The sequence below is a fragment of the Cyprinus carpio genome, chromosome A19 (genome assembly GCF_018340385.1).
Source record: "Cyprinus carpio isolate SPL01 chromosome A19, ASM1834038v1, whole genome shotgun sequence".
Classification (NCBI taxonomy): Eukaryota; Metazoa; Chordata; class Actinopteri; order Cypriniformes; family Cyprinidae; genus Cyprinus; species Cyprinus carpio.
The window spans coordinates 22524423-22547684 of NC_056590.1; the positions used below are offsets into that span (position 1 = coordinate 22524423).

The 23262-nt window shown below is 36.8% G+C and overlaps 1 protein-coding gene across 1 annotated transcript in view; it reads right to left on the minus strand.

The window, feature by feature from the left end:
* LOC109112264 (CUB and sushi domain-containing protein 3-like) overlaps window positions 1–23262 on the minus strand; it is a 369075-nt gene that overhangs the window by 77335 nt on the left and 268478 nt on the right. The window contains 11 exon segments of the mRNA XM_042777094.1: window positions 1287–1475; window positions 1554–1763; window positions 1863–1979; window positions 4165–4234; window positions 4379–4497; window positions 5153–5257; window positions 6322–6418; window positions 7754–7878; window positions 10722–10925; window positions 11687–11782; window positions 12423–12536. Coding sequence (XP_042633028.1) covers window positions 1287–1475; window positions 1554–1763; window positions 1863–1979; window positions 4165–4234; window positions 4379–4497; window positions 5153–5257; window positions 6322–6418; window positions 7754–7878; window positions 10722–10925; window positions 11687–11782; window positions 12423–12536 — 1446 coding nt within the window.

A 23262-nucleotide genomic window follows, 5' to 3' on the forward strand; every position in this document is an offset into this window, starting at 1 on the left:
TTTGTTGCAAAAAAAAAAAAAAAAAAAAAAAAAAAAAATGAACAGTCATTAAAAAAATGTTAACGTAAACAAGAGATTAGACACAACCCCAAAAGAGTGACTAATAGTTTTCTTTGTAATTCTTCCTTACTTTGATATCACTGATGTAAAAATTAGTAGTGAAAACATCATTAATGTTGTTCAATTCATTTCCATGTTCAGTTAATTAATTTCCATGATTCAGTGAATCATATTGTCCATTTCAACGAATCAAATGAAATCTCTGATTCATGTCATCACTCAAAATATTCATGGAAGTCTCTGTGTGACATTTTTGTGTCATTAATGTTTCTGTAATATATATTTAGGCAAATATCGCAGCTTATTTTGATATATAGTTATACTGGTGCATATAAACATCTTCATTCAAAACATGCCTAGATTATTAATCTGAGCGAAATGTGGTTGTTATATGATTGGCTTGAATACACGGTTGGTGGAGTCCACGCATTTGTGGACTGTCAACATCTTGATGCTAGAAATGTTTCAAAATCCACAAATGCACAGGACGCCACTCACAAATGAATGCCAGGCAAAGTTGTGATTGTGACATAAAAGATATTTGTGAATATGTTTTTTTATTTGAAAATCTCATCTTATTTATTTGTGAATTTAATCCATGTTTGTGAAACACTAAGATTTATTTGTGGATCTCGTTCTATTTATTTGTCAATATGTTTAATTTTTGTTAATCTCCTTACATTTAATGTGGATCATAATCTATTTATTTGGAATTATGCAAAAATTTGATCTCCATACCAATGGCTTTATTATGAATTTTAAAAATTCTTTGTTGCACTTTTCAGAGCAAATCAGCCAGTTCCAATCTCAGCCATTACATGTCAGTATACAGTCCAAGGCCATTTTATACTGACTTTATGAACAGAAGCTGCTGAAATGAGAACAAAATGACCTAGTGCACCTTTAAAGGTTTTATCTCTTAAAGTTAATCTCTTAGCCATGATCGCTCTGCTATGACATCACCTCTTTGTGAGCCATTGAGAAATTGTTCTCACCGTAAAGATGTGTGGTGCTGTTTAACATCATGCATTACCTAGTAATACAGTTGAGATAAGACAATAAATCTCACTTGTGAGCTTGCGTATAATGTTATCAGCTGTAAGCAAGTGATGACACATTCATAATAACTTACAGTGAGCAGTTGCATGCATGAAACACTGAGGTCATTCAATTTCAATAGCAAATAGTATAAAGAATTTATATTGAGGAGAACAGTAAAAAGCCACCTTCACAGCGTGGTATAGGGTTGTTCCAGTTCCTGCTGATTCCATGGAGGCATGTTAGAGAGGTCTCGCCGATGAGCGAGTAACCGGGTAAGCACTCGAAAGACACTGTCATGCCCACACTGAAGTCACTGCCTATTACGATACCGTTCCTGAAAGGTCGGGGGTCAGGACAGCTCTGCAGCTGATAGGCTGTAGAAAAACAAACAATTGAGGAGTTAATACAAAATAAGACACCTAATGGATCTTGGGAAATGTTCAAAGTCTCACCTTGGTATGTAACGTGAAATCCAGGTTTATTCTGGGAATAGTCACTGTGAAAGAAGAAGCTGGTTTCATGGGTGGTGCTGAAGAGCGACTCAGGAACCTGCGGCCCACTGAACCTGTCAATCACTGTACCAGTCTCACTAGGCCCGCTTCGGATCTCCAGATAGTCGTGGATTGCCTCAGTGGAGAAGTTCAGGAACTGCACGTGGATTCCTAAACAACATGTTGACAACAGTAAGTGACACTGATAAAAGGCCTTGAGTCACAAAATTCCGTAGCTCACTCCTACACAGTTTAATGACATGCATGTACCAAAGCCAATGGGAAGGGTGACCGTCCAGGTGCAATCCAGACCACTTGGGTAGTTGCCAGGAAAACCAGGGCTCAGAATCACTCCGCTAACATCTGTCATTGCTCCACCACACTGAGCTGTGAATATACAGATAAAGATTTAATTTATACACAGCCAAAAGTGTTGCACATCATGCACTCCTTCTCTACTGCATCACTGAATGAATACAACAAAAAAAGTCAAATGCCTTAAAAAATCTTCCCCATAAGAAACGAACAGTACTTTTTGATAAATAGGACACACTGATGTACCTTAAAATAGTCTTTTAGTCTTAAGATTTGATAACACTCTCAGTTCAGGTTCAGTTTGTTAGCATTAATTAGATTAATGCATTAAATATCCTGAATTTTTTTTATTTAATAAATACAAATTTATTAATCTAGGTTAATTTTAATTTATAAATATACTTTTAATCAATATTAATTAATTTCTGTTGATAATATGGAGTAGTCTTAATTATAATTATAATTAAAATTCATTTTAAATTGTGCATAGTTCCACTGCTGCTTTTATGACACTTATATAGATTCAGGAATTAGAAACACAACTGAGGTCATGTGATCCTCTAATAAGACAAGATCAAAGTGAAGAAAAAGTAGTCGTACAGCTCTAGCAGTGATGCATCCAAACTAACTGTAAGCATATATATGAAAGTGCTGAGAGTTCCAGTAAACCAGAAAAAATTGTGTGTGTGATCGCACTTGGCCACTTTTTGACAGAAAATGTGCCTCAGACTGCTAAATGACTGTATCAGATCAAGACCAGTGTAAAAGCTGCAGTTGGCAAGAGTAATTCCATTTACATATTACGTCAACTCCCTTGTGTTCAGTCCTTTACTTTCACTTAGTCTCAGATTAAACTGTTGCTTAAGAAGAAGCAAAAGAGAGGAGCAGAAAAGCACTTAAACAAATTTTAAAACCCACTGAAATAAAAGAAATTCAAATATCCAGTCTATTTGCTTGGGACAAAAACAAAAGCTATTGTCTCTTTTAGAGGAATGAAGAACATGATAAAAGCACCAACATGTCTGGGGACTTAAATCGTGATTCTAGCAGTATTATGGAGATCACAGCTAATAGTCTAGTTTTGGCACAGGAGAGACTGGACAACGTTGCTGCATATATCAGTAGTAGAAACTTCCTTCCAACTTCTTTAAAACTGGAGGCAAAGGGAATTGGGCTGGTCAGGGGACAGCCAACTTAAACATGAGCCAAAGCAATATAAAAGATAAACAAGGTGCCCTTGATCAGTGATGGGCTGATCTGAGGAAAAAGACACAAACTTGGTCTTGTAGGAAAGCCTACTGGCCACACAGGATATGCTAGAAACAGGATGGGCTGACGCAGTGAAAGGGAGAGAGACATCTGGCACATCAGCTTGGCAGTCAAAAAGAATCTCCATCTTGCGTTTCACAAGGAGCATATGGAGAAGACTGCATACAAATTGACCAAACTGATAATTTCTGCTCTCACTATATTCATTATATTTTGTGTTTGCAACACTGAAGGCTTAGAGACGGGCAAAAGATCAACTGTACTAAGGGATACCCTGGCCACCTTGTTTAATCAAGATTTTACAGCTGTAAATGTGCATGATAATGCAACCAATGGCGTCAGTGGGGGGTGGGGCTGTCTTGTTTGTTTGTGGGAACCTGTTTGAAAGCTAATCTACAAAAATGATAATAAAAATAATAAAATTAATTTTGCAATTCTACTTGTTGCCATTAGAGGCACCAAAATCACTTCACCTTTAAAGTTGTAAAATGGAAGTAGCAACAGATCTTTTCGTCCACATTGTGACAGATATCTAAGTGTAATGAATTATCATATAAGAAAAATGTTCAGATGAATGTCAGTTTTCAGGGGTGTTAAAGTCACAGTTGTGGGAGCACTTGCATTAAGAATGTGTACGAGCAGCTGGGTGGTAAATTATTGAGCTGTGTATTTCAGGATTTTCAGCTTGGTTGAGGCCAAAACAGTTGAAAAATCAAACCAAACACTGAAACATAAAGGCTCAGATTGGCTTTAAAAATGGCCCCATAAATAAACACCAGATAATAAACCACAATATTCTAAAACTCTGCCATGCTCTGCATTTTAGGATTGAAATGAAATAAAACCTGCTGGAACTTGATAAGAATCTAGGAGGAGATGAATCAAACTTCAGCCTAAACTCACATAACCCTTCGTAGAGCCTCTTATTCAATTGCTGATGAAAGGGAATCTGAAACGGAGAAACACAATCCATTTCTGATGACCTTACCGAGGCAAAGAGGTACTGGATAATTCCACCTCCTCACTGGTCCTGGCATGCATGTGATGTGAGCATTTCCCTAGACAGAAACAAAACAGATCATTATTTTCAAATCACAAATACAGAACTGTGCTTCAATGAATGTATGACAAAATGAAGGAGAAGATCAATGCACAAAATAAGTCAAATGCACTCTATAATTTAAACAACACATTGGCCTCACCTGTAAAGAATATCCTTGCTCACACAGGAACATGACAACGTCTCCCACCATGTATCGATCCCCTACTTTAATCCCATAAGTTGGAGTCTGAGGCTCTGGACATGTATCTAGGCCAATAGCTGTAAACACACAGAGTTCAAAACTCTGATTGATTTATATTTCAGCAAGCCTGTGAGGATTTGGTGTGCTGGTAACTGAAAACATGTGGTTAGAAGAACTGTTTTCTGGCCAATTATTTTATGAATGTAAATGTGGACATCTGGCTCTGTTTTGTGGGGAACAGGTGTCTCTCTCTGGCTCAGCACCTGCAGCCATACAGATCATTTGGCCAAATTCTGATATGAAAATACGTCTGTTGGCTGACACCACCTCTATTTCCATTGCCACTCCCCCCTTTGATTACATGGGGGTTCATATCAGTTCATATCATCTATCCATCCTCCCACTTCTTTCTATCTATCTATCTATCTATCTATCTATCTATCTATCTATCTATCTATCTATCTATCTATCTATCTATCTATCTATCTATCTATCTATCTATCTATCTATCTATCTATCTATCTATCTATCTGTCTATCTATCTATGACATTTGTCCATCTGTCTAATACTCGTTACTTGTATAGAAAATTGAAAAACAAAAGACTTCCCCAAGAGGTCAAGGTCTAGAGTTGTACATGCAGGCTTTATTTAACACAGAGTGCCCTGTTGAACCCGGTCATTTGAAAGGAATCAATAGAGTAATGTTGTTACACTCTGCTGTTGTGTTGTACCTGTATATTCCAGATGGAAGCCTGCTGCTGACACACTGATGTCTGACACAAAGTTCAAGTAGAGGTTGTTAGATGTGCTATTCAGGAGCTGAGGAATGGTGGTTCCTGATAAAGGAGAAAACTGTGTTATGCATGCAGTGGCCTGCAGAAGATTACGAAAAGCTACAATTCTTTACTTTTGCACAGTCAAAATCACATTAGCTGGGGTTGAAATAAGAATCAGATAAAGTGGATTACCAAGCAAAGACGTTTAGAGCATAACAAAGTGTGGCCTATGACCACATCAGACTGTATTAATGGGAACATCTTTAATGTCCATGCTGTGAAGAAAAGTTTTGGTACACCTGTTAACATTTGTCTTGTGATACTGCACCCTCACTGTTTTAAATACTTCCTGCTGTACAGTTCAACTCTGAGGTCAACTTCTGAGCTGCTGGAACCATCTCAATTACTGCTCCTACAGTGCAGCCATAAAAACACTGACTGTCTCTGAAAGCAAGATAAAGTCACTGTTCCCAACAGGACACTATAAAGTAGTGTCTCCCATCCTCCAGGAACAGTCCAGAAACACTCTTCCAAACACTGTACACTATCTCTCGAGGACAAGAAGACCATTGAGCCATCAGTGCTCAGCAATGGCAAGCTGTTAGCATCAGTAGACTTCCTCTGGCCGCTCTGTTTACAAACAAGTGAAGTGCTGAGTGGTAAGGTGAACTGCCAGATATAGCAATTAATTAGCTAGCCAAAAACAGCATCTCCTCCAAGCTTCCTGGCTTCAAAAATTACAAACGATTAACTTTCTTTTCTTCAAGGTGTGACTCAATTAATGATATCAAGCTCTGGCGAGGAATCTGTGATGTTTTCATTTAAATATGTTTCTTGTAAAGACTGAGAGCAAAGATAATTTCGTTTGATTAGAGGCATTCCACTTCTTCTAATGTAATATTCCTGCAATTTTATTCAAGACCTAAATTACATAAGTGTGTTATATGGTTTTCTGGAATACTTGATTCTGACTGGTCAATCGTGGCATTCAGCAGTGAGATTTTGGAATAAAGACGTTAAAAAATGCTGCTGAACAAACCTCATTCATTATGATTACAAAAACAGGAAAAAACAAAAACAAAACAGGAAAAAGTATATAGTGTTTCCAGCAGGTGAACTCTCACCTGAATAGCTGCCCAGTCGTGGTGCATTGTTGTCTGCACCATCATAGAAATCCAGAGAATCCCAGTTATGTTCTGTGGCAAAACTCACAACTTGGATCTGATTTATAAAGAAAATAAGGAAATGAGTAAGAAGTGGTAAAGAATACAGACAATGTCACAAACATACTGTACTTAGCTCCCATTGCACTAAAAAACTTAAAAAAAATAAAATTAAAATTAAATTTTATAGGTAATCTTATAGATGTACAATTGACATTTTAAATTTAAATTATACACATTGTCTTTCTGTGAAAATTGCTACACACACAGTTTTGAGGTCAGAGGAGTTTTTTGTCTTTCTGTGAAAATTGCTACACACACAGTTTTGAGGTCAGAGGAGTTTTTTTAATTAACATTTTTATTTCAGCAAGGATGCATTAAACTGATCAAAAGTGACAGTATTTTAAATAAATGCTGTTTATTTGAACCTTCTATTCGTCAAAGAATCCTGAAATAGTTTATCACTGGTTCCACAAAAATATTAAGCAGCACAGCTTTTGACATTTTAACACTGATAATAATAAGAAATGTTTCTTGAGCACCAAATCAGCATATTAGAATGATTTTTGAAGGATCATGTGACACTGAAGAAAGCTGAAAATTCAGCTTTGTCACAACAGGAATGAATTAAATAAATAAATTAAAATAGACAGTTATTTAAAATTGTACTAATATTTCACAACATTATTGTACTTATATTTCACAGCCTTACTATTTTTACTGTATTTCTGATAAAAAAAAATGCAGGCTTGATGAGCATAAGAGATTTCTTTCAAAAACATTTTAAAAATCTTACCAAGCTTAAAATTTTGAATAGTACTGTACGTTTGTATCTTACACATTGTTTTGAGTGGTTACTACAATTGCTAGAAACATGTATGATTAGAACCAAAAGATGATTTTAAATTAGAATGCCGCAGACTTCAAATGGCTTTTATATAGTTGTGAAAGGTCATTTAAATATATATTGAATAATGTTAATAGCAAAACAATCTACATTTAGGATATTATTTTAATGCAGCAATAAATATAGAAACTGGGTGACTGTCAGCTTCCCTGATTATAAGGTATAATGAGAGTGGAACATGTCGCTGGAGTTCAGTGTAAAGACAGTGTGAGAATTCAATAAACACTCTTAATGCCCTATCTACAAAATTACTACATTTGGAAAAAAAATTATAAAAAATAAATAAATTAAGGCAAGGTGAAGAAGCAGACTGGCACTGAAGTTTGTAGAACTGTACTCCCCATCATTTCTAAATTAAACATTGCCTCGTGCATAATTAATTAGACATTAAGAATTCCCTTTATTATAGTTAAAACTTTTCCATCACTGACACTTCTTGTCTGAAACATTTAATTTGAGGAACTTCAAACAAGCTCCTCCACTCACTTGGATTCCAGCTCCCTCAGGAACAGATACCTTCCACACACAGTTGAGGTTGTTATCGTAGGGTTCCGGGTAACCTGGGGACAAAATGGTCCCCTTACGCATCGTCAGTATCCCTCCACAAGGCACTGCGAAGACGAATCAAAAGAGAGGAAAGTGTGTTACAACAGGCATTAACTTTCAGCATTGTGTAAATGGAAAGAATTCATCAGCCTAGGTACAAAAGAGAAGCAACTTTTGATGAATAATCAAAGCTAACCTTGCTGTATGATTACTCACGACTAGGCTTTGATGCTGCCTTAAAAAATATACTTGTTTCTTTAAACAGATATTGAGTAGGTGTTGCCATGCTCCTGTAATCAGCAAAATCAACAAAAAAAAGAAGAAGAAGAAGAAAAAAAAGAAAAAGAAATGAAAACCATCACTGTGCTATAATATAGCATAGTGAAATATAGCAATGGAAAAGATATATGATAAAAAGATATACAAGATATATGACATATGCAAATGATTCTTCAGCCAACATTTTAAAGAGACGGCTCAGCAGTAAATGAAAATTGTCATTATTTATTCACCCTCGTTTCAATCCAAACCAAAACTGTGTTTGTCCATACAATGAAAATTAATAGGGTCCTTTTTAGAGCTTGAAACTTTTGGACCCCATTGACTTTCACTGTAGATGGAAACAGCTAAAACTTGGTGCTCTGCTGAAGAAAGTCACACAGGTTTGGAATGACACGAGTGTGAGTAACAGATGACAGACTTTTCATTTTTTGGGTGAACTATTCCTTTCTCCTTCTCTAAGTTCTCCTGACTGCTGTATTTCATCTACACACTACACACTCTTTCACTTGTCTTGCATTTAAAGTGATAGTTCACCCCCCCCAAAAAAAAAAAATAATTTAATCATTTACTCACCCTCGAGTTGTTCCAATCTTGTATGACTTTCTTTCTTCTGTTGAACACAAAAGAAGAAGGTAACCAAACAGTTGACTTCCATGGTATTTTTTCCATACTATGGAAGTCAATGGCTACTGTCAACTGTTTGATTACCAGCATTTTTCAAAATATCTTCTTTTGTGTTCAACAGAGGGTGAGAAAATGATGACAGAAGTTTGATTTTTGGGAGAACCTTTAAAAAGCGCAATGTAGCATAGATACGTCAGGAAAGACTGTGTAATATGTCGCCTCTCTCCCACAGGAGAAGCCTGGTTTAGCAATTTTCTCCTGTTTGCTGAAGTCCTGCCAACTATCATTTATAGCAGCCCTAGAAGCCACCGAGTGGATCTGTCAATAAAAAAAGCACAGGCTGCTATCTGACTCTGGCGGGGCAGAACTGTCTTTGTTATCCTATGCTTAGGTAAGATGCTATCTGTCAAGGACAAGGGGATAATCTAGAGGTCAAAGCCAATCACTTTGTTTAAACAGCTATGGGCGGGTAGGGACATCCTGATTGATGTCCCACGTTGCTGAAAAAAAAAGAAAAAAAGAAAAAAAAAGCAGAAAGGGTGCAGGACAGAGAGGGAGAAGAAACAGCGAGGCCAGATACACAGCAGGGCTCAATCTGTGTCAGATTCTTAAATTATTTACCAAATTTACTTCTCAGCAATTTTGGAGTCATTCATTTTTAACCAGTGATATATAGAATACAGCATGTGCTCAGGTAATCATGTGAAATATCACAGATTGCTGACCTTTCAGGCAGAATACACAGAGACGAGCAGAGAAATAAAACAAGGCCTGACATAAGCCACATGGTTGAACATTACAGTATTCCAATATTTTATTAGCGTTTGTGACAGGTGTGACTCCTAGAAACTTTTATTTTTGCTAAAGTTATACCAACAGCGAAACTAGCTCCTTGTGCTCATACTGAGGTCCTACCCAAAGCATGCAGTGAATGTGAGGGGGGTAATGGCAAAATACAGGTTGGTTGCTAAAATTTAAATTCTTAGCAACCACTAAGCTCTGTGAACTTAAAGATAGATCTCCATGACTGTGGCTGTCATGACAACTGTGTTGTTACTATGTTGTTTTTTGAGAGATTTTTGACTAATGATGTGAAAAGGTGACAATAATAATGTCCAAATAGCAGGTAGCAACAAATAAAAGACACAGAAACACACAAAAAATGCTAGTTATCATATTATCATATTGAAACAGGAAAAAGGTTTAACTTGACATTTAGTTGAGATTAGAAATTAAACAAAAATCATCAAAAACCTTAAAAAATTTTTTTGTTTTCAAAAAAAAAATAAAAAGATCCTGAAAAAGTTTTGTGGTTTCCACAAAAATATTAAGCAGCACAACTGAAAAACTTTTGACAATAGTTATTTTAAATTGTAATATTACTGTTTTACTGTATTTTCGATCAAATAGATGCAGCCTTGGTGAACATAACAGACTTCTTTCGAAAACTTCTTTCAAAAAATGACAGTATTGGTTGATTGTTGGTATTCCCGAATTTAAGTGAAAAGTGGCTCCCTTTGGACCCTGAAGTTCTATTGGTTACAAATCACATTATATAAAGTTATAAATATTATATCTATTCCATACAGATAGCCATCTATTTCAAAATTAGCCTGACTGCTTAACACACAGTTACCCAGCTGACTAGCTTTCTGTTTTAACATACAGCTATTTGTATTGTATCAGACCTTTTATACTACTAAACACCATAAACTTGAGTAAACAGCCGAAGAGGTTTCTGTTTGTATCATGATATTTGGCTATCACAGGGACCCTCTGCCAGCCTCAGCCTGTTTCCCTTTGTTAACTCCAACAGAATCTGCTTAATTAACTAAAAAGAAACTCCCTGTCACATTCTGCACAGCTTTGCTTCAGCTTGCATTTTGTTTCGCTGTGATGTATCATTCAGCTAGCCATGCTTGGCTACACAACCAAATCTGTGAAAACAAAAGACCACATCGATTGTGCATCACTCTCAGGGGCTGGCGGGGTTTGAACTCACCAACGCAAGTGGGCAGCGTGTCGTTCCACTGAGCCAGGGCATCAGGGACGGTTTCGCAGTGAATGGCAGTGGAGCCGTGGAGTGTGTAGCCCGGGTTACACTCAAACATCACTGATGCTCCCACGGCGAAGTTGTTGCCAATGCGTTTGCCGAAGCGAGGCTCTGGAACAGAGCTGCACTGCGTGGCGCTGGTCCTTGGTACAGCTGTGACATAATCGTAAAAGAGAAACGTGCTAGCTTAGAGGGTTTTACCTTGTAAAGGTGCATCTTTGCATTTCGACTAATAATGAAATGGCCTTGACTGTGGCTCAAGGGGTTTGAGGTGGAATAGTAGCAGAATTTTTTAACCATAAATAAATAAATCAAATCTAAAGGTGGAGAATAAAATAATTAAACTGGAACAGACTGGTTTTGGACTTGTTGTTCAGTCACTGAGAGGCTGAGTCAGTTTGATTGACTTCCAAAATAAAGATGTGTGGGAGAGGGTTAAAGCAGAAAAAGACACCTGAAATGCTAAAGAACTAAAGGGCTTTACATTTCAAGGCCCTGTGTGTCTCTTTAAAACAATTCTGAAACAATCTGTAGTTACTGTTTTAATTTAAAAAAGTGAAGTGCTGACAATACTATAAATATTGATATGTCCATAAAGCAGAAAGCACAGTGACAAAAAAAAATCTGGTTTGCAGCAAATGATGTAAAATGATGTAAAAAAAACTGTATTCTATGCCACATTTAGCAAAGAAAAGCTATAGGGAAGATTTATGATGCATTCAACTGCACCAAAACAAACATCCTCAATAATTATACATTCTGAAAAGTAGATAAGAAATATTGACCAGTGTTAAAGGAAGTACCAAAAATATTCTCAATAGTCTTGACATTGTATAAATAGAGTAAATATTGTTTTATGGTGCTACATTTTGTACACAACAGTATATATGTTTTTGATAGAGCTGAAAACTGACCTTGGTAGACAAAATGAAAGCCTTTAGCAGTTTCTGGTCCAACTGTAGTAAACTTGATAGTTATTTGATTTCCTGTACTCAAGGGCAACGATTCGCCTGGAAAACAGACAGGGAGTAAATAAATCTTAAAATTGCATTTCGGAGCGATCTGCACACATCAAAAATCACTGCACTAAGCATCATTTTTCCTTCTTTTGGCTTCAAAAGACTCCTGATAGTATAAATTAAGTATATTTTCAAAGGGGAAATGCCTGAATCGAGGGTCTCTTTTTACTTTGAACTCCCATGTGGCTGTTCAGTCAAAGTGCAATAACAGCCTTTCAGCTTAAATGCCACTGAAGGATGCCTCTACTACAGGATGATCCAACAGATGTGATGAACACAGATTATGAGATAAACGGCCAGAATTCGCTCTGCCTCGTCACTCTTACACCAGAGTGGCAGTCATTTTTTCCTCTTCCATGGTATTTCTTTCTTCTTAAATTGACCATGCCTTTGTTAACAGGATTTGTTTTGTAATGTTCTGAATATATTTAGTGTTCTGAAGCTATAAAATAGATAGCAAATGACATAATGCAGTCCTAAAGCACTGAAAATGGCACACCATTACTTTGTGTACCTCTTTTATGTTTTGCAATAACAATTTTACATTTGAACAATGGCTTGTGATGAATGGTAATGCATCCAATTTGAAGCATGGGAAGTACAAAGATAGGACATCAGGTTTGAGCTTTACCTGAGTGAGACCCAGAGAGAGAGGACAGCAGAGAGGACTGTTGTGTTGGCCCATCATAAATGTCCACAACATCATTCAATGATGTCTGGAACAGGACAAACTGTCCAAATAGAACTAAAGGGGGAAAAACAGGCAAGGTGTCAAAATATTTCATATTTTTCAACACTGACCATAACATGACAATAACTACGCACTGTACACTAACCCAAGCAACCCCTCGAATGTCAAGATCCCAGCTGGAAGCTAACAAGCAGCAAATGTGACTTGAAAGGCCTTCTGCATGTATTCTTCAGACATATTCAGATTCCTAATTAGATGCCACTAAGCACTTGCATGCAAGAACATTACACAGAATCATTTTTCTTCAATAGGATCTGCACATTTTAAACCAGCGAGAGCTCTCAGAGGTAATAAGGCTGTATGTTTATTTAAATCTTTTAAATTGGCTATCATGCTGTAACATCGCCCTGTTATGTGTTGGTACCATGCTGAGTGCTACTGTGCATTGGTTTTGTCCTCCACTGGGTGCACTTGTTACAGTCTCATTTGCTGTCCAATGCTTTGATGTTTCCACCATTAGGAGAAAATCATTAGTATGCTACTCATCGTAACATGAAATCCCCACTCTACAGTATATCTTAAGAATTAGAGAAGACTGAACAAAACATTGTATGACAACCAAAACTTAAAAAACTTAAAATTATACACATTCAGATTCTACTAACCTCAATGGCATCTCTCTTTTGTTGCCATGGTGAAATTAATTTAAAAACTGCTTTAAATATAGAAACCTCAAGTGTCAAAATGCAGAAATAAGTTCTGGGCACAGATACAGTTGTTAAGCCATGATACAGTATAAACTGAGTGAATGGACAGAGATTGCAGGGCCACTGCTGTCTCAGATGCCTTTGAAATCTGGCACTGATTCCAGTGATGCACCAGAGCTCTGAGGCTCAGCACAGCTACTGTGTGATTAAACAGTTCTCTGCTTGGTAAAACAAGCGTGTAATCAAACTCTTGCAGAAACCAATTTAGAAAAAAATGATTTATTTGTCATTTGAGGTAAACAAAGAGCTTGATTACCTAGACCTGATTGGCTTTATTGGCATTGCACACAGTGGCACCTGCTATGCAGTTCACTACAACAAATGCCATTTTTCATCAGTTTGATGTCACTGACTAACATCAAAAACTAAGTGATATTGGACAGTGAAATCAAAAGCAAACTGAAACCACTGGAAACTTCGTTTAAATTTATTATACTTCTATGTCTTAATGCATGGCTCATGAATGACTTCCATTGGCTGAGTAAGGCAAAAAAACTTTACTCTGTATTTGTGTGCTTCAAACTCTACAAGAAAAGTCTCATTTGATGTTTGTATGAGTTCCTGCCTATGTAGAGAGTTCCAAATCTGGTTTAATTTCAGTTAGGATGCTATCATAGAAGGCAGCTGCCTATGTACGTAGGCAGTAGGCAGATTTGGAAATTGAGCTACAGTATAGTGTGCATTGTGTGTACTTATGAAATTAGGCTTTTACTGAAGGTGGCTGCAAACTCTGGAAAATGAATCATGGCTCATCAAGTCTGTTGCCAGAGTGAGTGCTGGGAGTAGACTTGTCCCCTATGCCTTTGATAAGAACAATAGAAGGGAAGATAACGGTAGTCCTCAATGTATTATTCTTGAGTTTCCCCATCTCCAAGGCTTTAGCGATGCCAAGACAATTACCACTTCATGTCAAAAAACAATTTTGCCTGTTAAGGTTTCGCTCTCATGCACCAAACAAAATGGGGGACATGACGAGAAACAAATCAATTTGGAAGGAGAAAAATGTAACTGTGCCAGTTTACAGTTTATTTATTCATTTATTTTATAATTTGAACCTCAACAAAAGACGGATCCCTTTTACGCACCTATTAATAATGTACAAGGCTTAAGTAGTACATGTTGTAATCATACTCAACCCATTATAATTACATTAGACCAGGGGTCACTAATGCATTGCTTAGCTACTCTGGAAAAGTTTTAAAGATGAAGATCTTCATCAGGGACTGCGTTTGTATAGTGAAGCTGAGAGAAACTGTGCTTAAAATGCACTGTTCTGGGACAACAAAATGTAACTAAATGTGATATTCATATGACATTAAAATGTACTGTCAAAAAGCATTTAAGTTGCAGAACTCAAGATAAGTATATATATTGTACAATAAGATGCACGTTAAGTAAAATGTGTTTCAGAACTAAACAGTTGCACAAAAGTGCATGCTTTAGATGTCAGACCTTACAAAATGACACTTTAAGTGCTACTAAATTGAAAACTTGATCCATTTCCGACACAAAATCAATATCATTTAAATACAGTGAAGCTGCATTTACTTCTAAATAACACATTTCAATTCTCTTAAGCATTAAAGAACCTTTAAAAAGATTACTTATATATATATATATAAAAAAAAGAAAAAAAAAAAGAAAAGAAAAAAAGAAAAAAAAAAGTCTAGGTGTCACTGGAGGGAAATTCAGACTACAGTACATTTACAGATAACTGAGACAGTTGTTTCATTTGCAGGATCCATAGAGCACTCAGGAGTCAGAGTTCAGTTATTCACGATACACAGCTCTTCCTCAGCTTCTTGATGCCATTCCTTACAATTCCTTTTGCTTCCATGTAGCATTTTTTTTTTGAGAGGTGCCATTTGAAGCTGGGTGTGTGCATGAAATGTGAGCAGTGCTTCGAGGTGAAGCAATGGTCTGTGCATCTCTGTGACACTCTGACAGGAAATGAAATAAAAGTAACCTAAAAAAAAAAAAATAGATAAAACGAGTGGATGCATGAATCAATATTCACAGCTCTGATAGTTTGCACACTCCAGCAGCTCACAAACAGAATATTAATTGGGCAGATTTCTATTTATAGTATTGGCACTTTCCACTTTGTGTCCCATCATTTTAAAATGCATTTAAAAGCACTCTAAAGCATTAGATGCACAAACTCCATTTTGTGTTGTGAGAACTATTAGATATATAACCATTCGAAAGCTTGGGGTCAGTAATTTTTTTTTTTTTTTTTTTTTAAGAAATTCATGTTTTTATTAGGCAAAGATGTATTCAATTGATCAAAGGTGACAGTAAAGATTTTCAGATTATATATAAAAAAAAGAAAGAAATTCAAATAAATGCTTATGTTTTGAACTTTCTATTCACTTAATGCTGAAAAAATGGGTAAATAATAATAATATGCCTTTTTGAGCATAAGAGACTTAAAAAACATTTTTAAAAAAAGCTCCAAGCTTTTCAAATTGTAGTGGATGTTAGATAAATGATCTCTCAAACCAGCTGACAGCTTAATTGAGATATTGTACTTTCTGTTTTTGTTGACCATTTGTTGATCATGAATTTCATTTTGTACCATATACACGGAAAATGCCTTTTTACAATGTCTTCATGCACTCATAGGGCAGAAGCATCCGAATGTTATGAAAGTATGCATGACAAGCATCACTCACATGCAGATAGTTTTCATCATGCTAACACTCTCAGAAAAGGCTTTGGCTTTAATTCACTGTTTGCTTCTCCACTGCACCACTGCAGAAGATTGGCCTTTTCCATACATCCTCTTACGCTTAACACACTCTGACAGATGCTTACCAGCTGCTATGGAAATGAGGCCTGTGATTAATTCACATCTTTTCCCTCTTTTCTCATGACTTACACAATTCAGAAATAAAAAAACTGCTCTGTGGTTCTCTGCCTCTCCCCCTGTCTCTCCATCTATGGAGCTGGACTGGATCACCAATTTAATTTGCTCTCTGAAAGAAACAGAAGTGAATGGGGAGGGGACACACCTTTCCTTCTCCCTGTGACAACTCAGGTGGAGAGAGGCATGATTTCAATTTACTTTTATTAGCATAATCTGCAAAGCATGCTGGGATACCAATCCTACAGTGTTCTTGCAGTTAGAGCAAAATAAAAATAACCCTTGATAGTATCACCCTGTTTTTGCAGCAACCTTACAAGCAACTCAATTTAATATTTAGACTAATGCTAAGGTAATAGTTTCACCCAAAATAAAAATTTTGTCATAATTTACTACAAAGCTGTATGACTTTCCAAACCTTTATGACTTTCTTTCTTGTGATATTTTTATAAATGTCTTTTTTTCTATATAATGAAAGTCAGTGGTGTCCAAAATGAATAGGGTCCATTATTGTACAGAAAACAACAGTTCATAAGTTCTTTAAAATATCTTCTTTTGAGTTCCTAAGAAGAATGAAAGTTTGAAGCAGCATGAGGGTAAATAAAAGATGACAGACTTTTCATTTTTGCATGAACTATTCCTTTAGGAATTGAATAGAATATGGATGTTTCATAGCAAGAGAGTGAAAAAAAAAAAAAAGAATTCAGATCGTAAAGTCATATGTTTAATGTTTTGCGCCTGAAGCATGACTTGAGGTTAGGTTAAGATTGGATTAGAGATGGCTGATCAAGTCATAAACTCATATTAAGTGCAATAAAACCTTCAGAAGAACTGTGAAAATGTCTAATACATGAAATTACAATGAAACCGGCATGTCCAGTCATATTGCACAGATGACAATAGGCAATAACCCAATATTTTTAGGTTCCATAAACCTTTCTGTACAGAGAAAAAAAAAATGCAATTAAAATGTGAGTGTTCCAGATAAAACGTTTCGCAACATGGTAAGTGCTCCGCCAAGGAATAACATGGAATACATAAGCATATGGAATATAATAGTCTCATGTCCTTACCAAGTTCCTGGAGAACTAATAAAGATCGCAGCTAATACTCTTCGCCTTTGAAAAGTAAATGATGCTAGACGGATCTTTCCTTTGCTGCTTAATTAACACAGTAGGTACAATAAAGCTTGGCTGCTACTGAAATGCAAGCACAGCACACCAACATTGCACTTTGGACCTCAGGCCTGGATCTCCATCTCAGTTCAGGTGTTTATTCAGGTTCAAAAGGCCCTTAATTAGATAACCCCCAGTCAAGTCTGCAATGGGGTCAACGCAGGAGACGGGGTGGACAAATCTGCTGATTTGCATCTCCCCCCTGAAGACATGTGCATCAACGCCTCTCCATTAGTCTGCAGCTGTCCATCTTTGACGTGATAAGAGGGTACCAGCGGCGGAAACAAATTATGAGGACAGAGTGGAATGTACTTGTGTCTCAGGTGGATTAAATGGGAGGTGTGTAATTTCAGCACCACTAGCATCAGCAAATAGAATGGCTAAAATAATGTCAAATACTCTCACTGCTCTCCATAATTCAGTGGACGGTCAAACAGACAGTTCCACCCACAAACTCACACCACTGGTTGGGTCAATGTTGTGAGGTCAGTCTGGTAGAGATGCTTAAAAAAAGCAGAAGAAGAAAAAAGAAAATTCTTTAGAATTAATGTGTTTACACTTTTCAGGAAAGTCAAGCTATTTAAATGTAATAGTAATAAATTCTAAATGAATTATAACTATATACAATCAAAAAATTATAATTAATGACATAACTATAGTTATTTAATAATTTAATAAACATTTGTAAAGTTAATTATAAGTCCAATCGCATGCTTTACTATATGGTTATCTCTCCACTTTATGATGTAATAGTGTGGCTAAACATTCTTCTTCTGCAGAAGAAGATCAACCTCTGCTTCTACATCACTGCCTGTTTAGCCCCGCCCACCAATTCACACACATAGTGTAAATAACAAGAGAGGCATGCTCTGAAAACATTATGATGCTGTGCAGTGCAAGTTGTGGAAAAACATTCCTTTGCATCATCTTTTCTTCTGATCTCAACTTTAGGAAAGAGTGGGTGAACTTTATTTTCAATAAAATTACAGACTGCATCAGTAAGAACTTGGTCCTTTGTTCACTTCATTTTACAGCAGAATCATTTATAAACAAGGCACAATTCGACACAGGATTTTAAGAAAGATTGAAACTAAAAGATGATGCTGTGCTGACTGTATTGGATCCGACAGTAATTTTTTATTATGTGGTCACTATTGCTTTGTCTGTTATTACAGATCATTTGATATGCACTGAGTATTTATGAGTTTTTAACCTAAAGCAGCATACATCTATGAAGGGTGTAGGCTGTCAAACATACACTGTTAGCCAATCATAGCAGTGGGCGTTTACTTCTGAGTCTACAACCCACCACACCTAAGAAAGCATTAAAAAAAAAGCAAAAAAACATTTAACAAAAACATTTCAGGGTCCACCCAATCCACCCAACAAACCCAACCAATGTATCCTCAATATTGTAAGGTCCACCCAATTGGCCCAACGAAGGTATCCTATGGTGGCTGAAGGCTTGCTGCGTATTTGGTCTTTTCAGTGTGCAAAGTAACTGAATTTCATTTAAATTTTAATCTGACTCCATTTTATTATGACCTCGAATTTAGGTTGTCATACAAACTGGTTGTTTGTCCATATCTAGTTACTATTATTCTGATACTTGATTCTAGTAAACCCTTTACTTTATATTTTCTCGTTCATAAGGAATCAATGTCACTTAAAGTGTCTCACGTTGGCTGTTTTACACGGACCTCACAAACACAAACTCGCCAGTCTGATCATAAGCAAGAAGTTATGACTAAAACCATTTAATAGGTTTTTTAAATAGTGGTTCTGTTCAGCCCCTAAAGTCACCTATGTACAACTCAGTACAAGTTAAAGCTCAAACGATAATCAGAGGTTATGCTAGTACTATTTGTCTAGCCTGTGATAGTAAATACATCTACATACAACTTGAATAAAGCTGAGACAATAACCAGCGGTTATGACTAGTTCTATGATTAGCCACCCATAATTAATTCAACCACATACAACTTAACTAAAATCAAGCAGTTAGTGAGACATCTAGCATCCCACCTGATAATAAATAATTTCAGAGTAAGTCAGAATAATATCAAATGTGACACTTTATTGTTAGTCAGATAAAATGTATAATGCCAATTACATAGTGAATTCAGAGAAAATCAATACAAGAAAACAAATTCTCAAAGATAAATCTAAAAGTAAAGGATGCATACCTGATCCTAGAAAGATACATAGTATGGAGTGTGTGGACACACTCCACACTACAGGCTCTTCTGGCTACAGAAGTGCCCTGATCTTCAGAAGCGCACTGAAGGAACAAATTTATAGGTAAGGAACGATTTGTTAATACACTGTGTTTGTATTGTCCGTATCTCAGAAGATCAAATTTTAAAGGGGTCATGAAATGAGAAACCAAATTTGCCTTGATCTTTTGGAATATAAGAGGTCTTTGTACCATTAAAACGTCCCACAAGTTTCATAGCTTAAGACGTCCTCCCCATTATAAACGAGCCATTTATTTAATCAAGCTCTAAATACAGCTCGTTCTGGATCCATGGTAAGAAGTGACGTCACGGTGTGAAGTGATGTTCCAACCATTTGCATATGACCGCCTCCAGCACAAGACAACTACGCTCATTTCGTATCGTTGTCGCGCCGCGCGCCTCACAAGTGTTCAGTCGACGGACAGCGAGTGGGTCTGTGTACAGGAAAATTACAATGCCACGCAGATGTGCTCAAACATATAAGGTTTTTATCATTGCAAGAGCCATCGCTTCGAATGCATCACCCGCTACTAAACAGTTACGCTCAATCCGCAAATGTTCTGGCTGGGGGCGTTAATAATTGATCCATAGGCACTGTCGTTAGCCAATCATAACAATGGGCATTAACACTGAACTCTTAAAGGGGAAACAACCCAAAAACAGACTGTTTGAATCAAAGGATGAGAAACAGGGTGGGAAAATGTCATAATTCACTACATTTTTAAAAGTTTTTTTTTTTTTAAAAAAAACTATAGTAATACTATAATTGCACCCTAGGGGACCATAATAATAAAATAAAAAACCCATGTCATGACCCCTTTAATACACTGTGTTTGTATTGTCCGTATCTCAGAAGATCAAAGTGTCTGAGGTTCTTCAAGTCTTACATTATAAAACATGATTACTATATCACACACACACACACACACACACACACACACACAGACAGACACACTCACAGACACACACACACACACACACACACACACACACAGAGTAAGGTAAGGTAACTGTTAAATCTAAAACAGCTAAAATATGGTCTAAAATCTAAAAATATGGAGAATATGCAGAATAATGCATTGACGTGCTTTAAAAGTGCTAAACAGCCAATATACTAGTAATATGCATGCTAATAAACAACTAGTTAATAGTAAGAATTTGCACCTAAACTAAAGTGTTACCACAGTAACAGCTACAACTACAGTAACCCTGGTTGAGGTGTAAAGCTGGTGTTGTTAGGCGGCTGTGAGGTGTCAACCCTGCATCAAAAAGTTGGTATTGTTCAGATGTCTTTTCTTAGAGAGGCAAACACTGCTTTAGCAGACATGTGCTGTTTCCATGGAAATGAATGGTCAGATCATCATTCTACTAGATGCATGAGTAGCCTATACATGACTGAGTTAGCTGATCCAGACACGTGCACACACACCAGGGCCATACGGTTCATATGGCACATATCGCTGTTCAGTATGCTGTCCGAGCCTCTACATGTCTTTGTTCTCTTATTAGACTCTCTCCTTACAGGAAGGGGCTCTCAGTTAGACTCTGAGGAGAGAGGTCACTCAAGCAGAGATTTATACCCCAGGGCCATCATCTTGCTCGAGGCTAGATGGCAGAGGTCTTTGCTCTGATTCCTTGCACACCTGTCTGGATTTGCAGGCATGGGCTGGTCATCCGCCTCACACATCAATGCCTGGTCCCATAGGGACAGAGGTGCTCTCGCACAATCTGCCAGGATCTCTTTGAGGTGGGAGATTCCACAGGGCTCACTGGATGTGCAGACGAAAAGCTAGTGAGGATGAGACATGCACACGTGCGCAAACCTTCACTGCAGATTGACAAATCAGCAGAAACATTCAAGCCTCAAACTCGACTTTCAACAAAAACTATATTCTTTCAGCTGTCCGTTTCACATCTGTATCCAGTGATGCCACAAAAGGTTCAGGGTTTGTTCTTTCTTACTGTACACATGAAATATATGATAGATAACATGTATGAACCCTGAACCCCTGGTCCAATATGCAACACACACACACAAATATCCAGACAGGAATGAAAATACAGCAAGGCAGCGAAAAAGCACCACCACCTGTGTGCCTGTTATCAGTGAAGGATGTTCTATCTGCAGTGCCATGTGCCGAGGATAGATAGCACCTTACCCGCTCACCACATGGTGGGGACAGAGGAATAATCATATGCTGCACGCAGATGTAGAGAATGAGAAAATGGAGGGGAGTAGCTCTAAAAGTCTGTTTATATCTAAACATACAGGCAGCTCTGAATGTTGGCTGGCTATTTAAGTAAGCTATTGTTGTGTGGTGTAGTGATCAACAATCATAGACTCAATACATTTCATTTACGTTTTCACATTTCAAAATTATTTTTAACATCAAATATAATGGAAAAGATAATCTGAAAGATAATCTAAATCCAAAATCAATCCAAATCTGAAAGATAATCTAAATCCAAAATCCATCCCAATGAAAAACATGCACTGACTTTGTTATTATTATTATAACTATAATATATTTTTAATAGCCAGTTGCTTTCAAGATACAAGAAAGTTCATTATCATTAGAGGTTAAGTGCTTTGCATCATTGTCTCTCTAATAGGTGTACTTCAAATTATTTTAGACAAAAACATCTACTGATGACTAAAGTAGTGTTGTTTTTGTTACTGCCGCTATGTCATCCTAGGCTTCTATCTGTAGTCAAATAGGAGAGACTAACATCAACATTTACACATTCCATTTTTACTTTTAGTACAGTAAAACAAATAACTGTATATGAGCAGCAAGACTATGTAATCTGAAGCATGTTTACTTCTAAACTGCATACGTAAGCTTGCAATTATCCCTGAAGAAAGGCTAGTGTTGTCTTACTGTCTCATACGGTGTGTCAGAGTGCTATTCTGGTGGTGTAAGCTTATATTGAAATCCTCTGACATTTTTCTTTACAAATCCTCGTTTTGTACTTCTAATTCATAAACGATGTTTTGTTTTGCTCTCTTCTTCACTTCCGTGTTTGTCACTTCTCACAGAGCTTACGCTACACCTACGCCCTACATCATCCGCTGGAACACCACTCTCTTGTGAACGTGCGTATGACACTTAGTGGAACTTAGATATTATGTTTAATAATGTTTTAAATATGGATATTTTTCTTTCACAAATGCATCAATTCACTTCAGAAGGCTTTTATTAATACACTACACCCACGCCAAGTACATTACATTATATAATGAATCAATGCACTGTACTTCAAAACAAAAACACAAACACACATCCACAAATATAAATATAACTGATTGTATTTGTCTGAAAGAAGAAAGTCATATACAACCCAGGAAGGCTTGAGGGTGAGTAAATCATGGGGTCATTTTAATTTTTTGGTGAACTATTCCTTTGACGCTTTGATCCATTTTTGTTCAGTCTGTTAAAATATTTGTACAAACTAATCTCACAGCTGTCAAAAATCTTTAGTAGCTTACTAAAAAAGAAAATACTGCAACTAAAAGTGAAGCACCATAACCACCCTACCGCTGAGATATTAATCTGAGAATTACTTTAGGAAAACACGGTGCTTAACTGCCCTTAGCCAACAGCAAAGTCAAGAAATGGCACTTTTTGCCTGCTTGACTGTGATTTATCAGAGGAGAGAACTTTAGCACCTTTGGTTTGACTGGAGTCAGGAAACACAACAAAAGCATTACACAGAGACCTGGTGTTCCTCTGC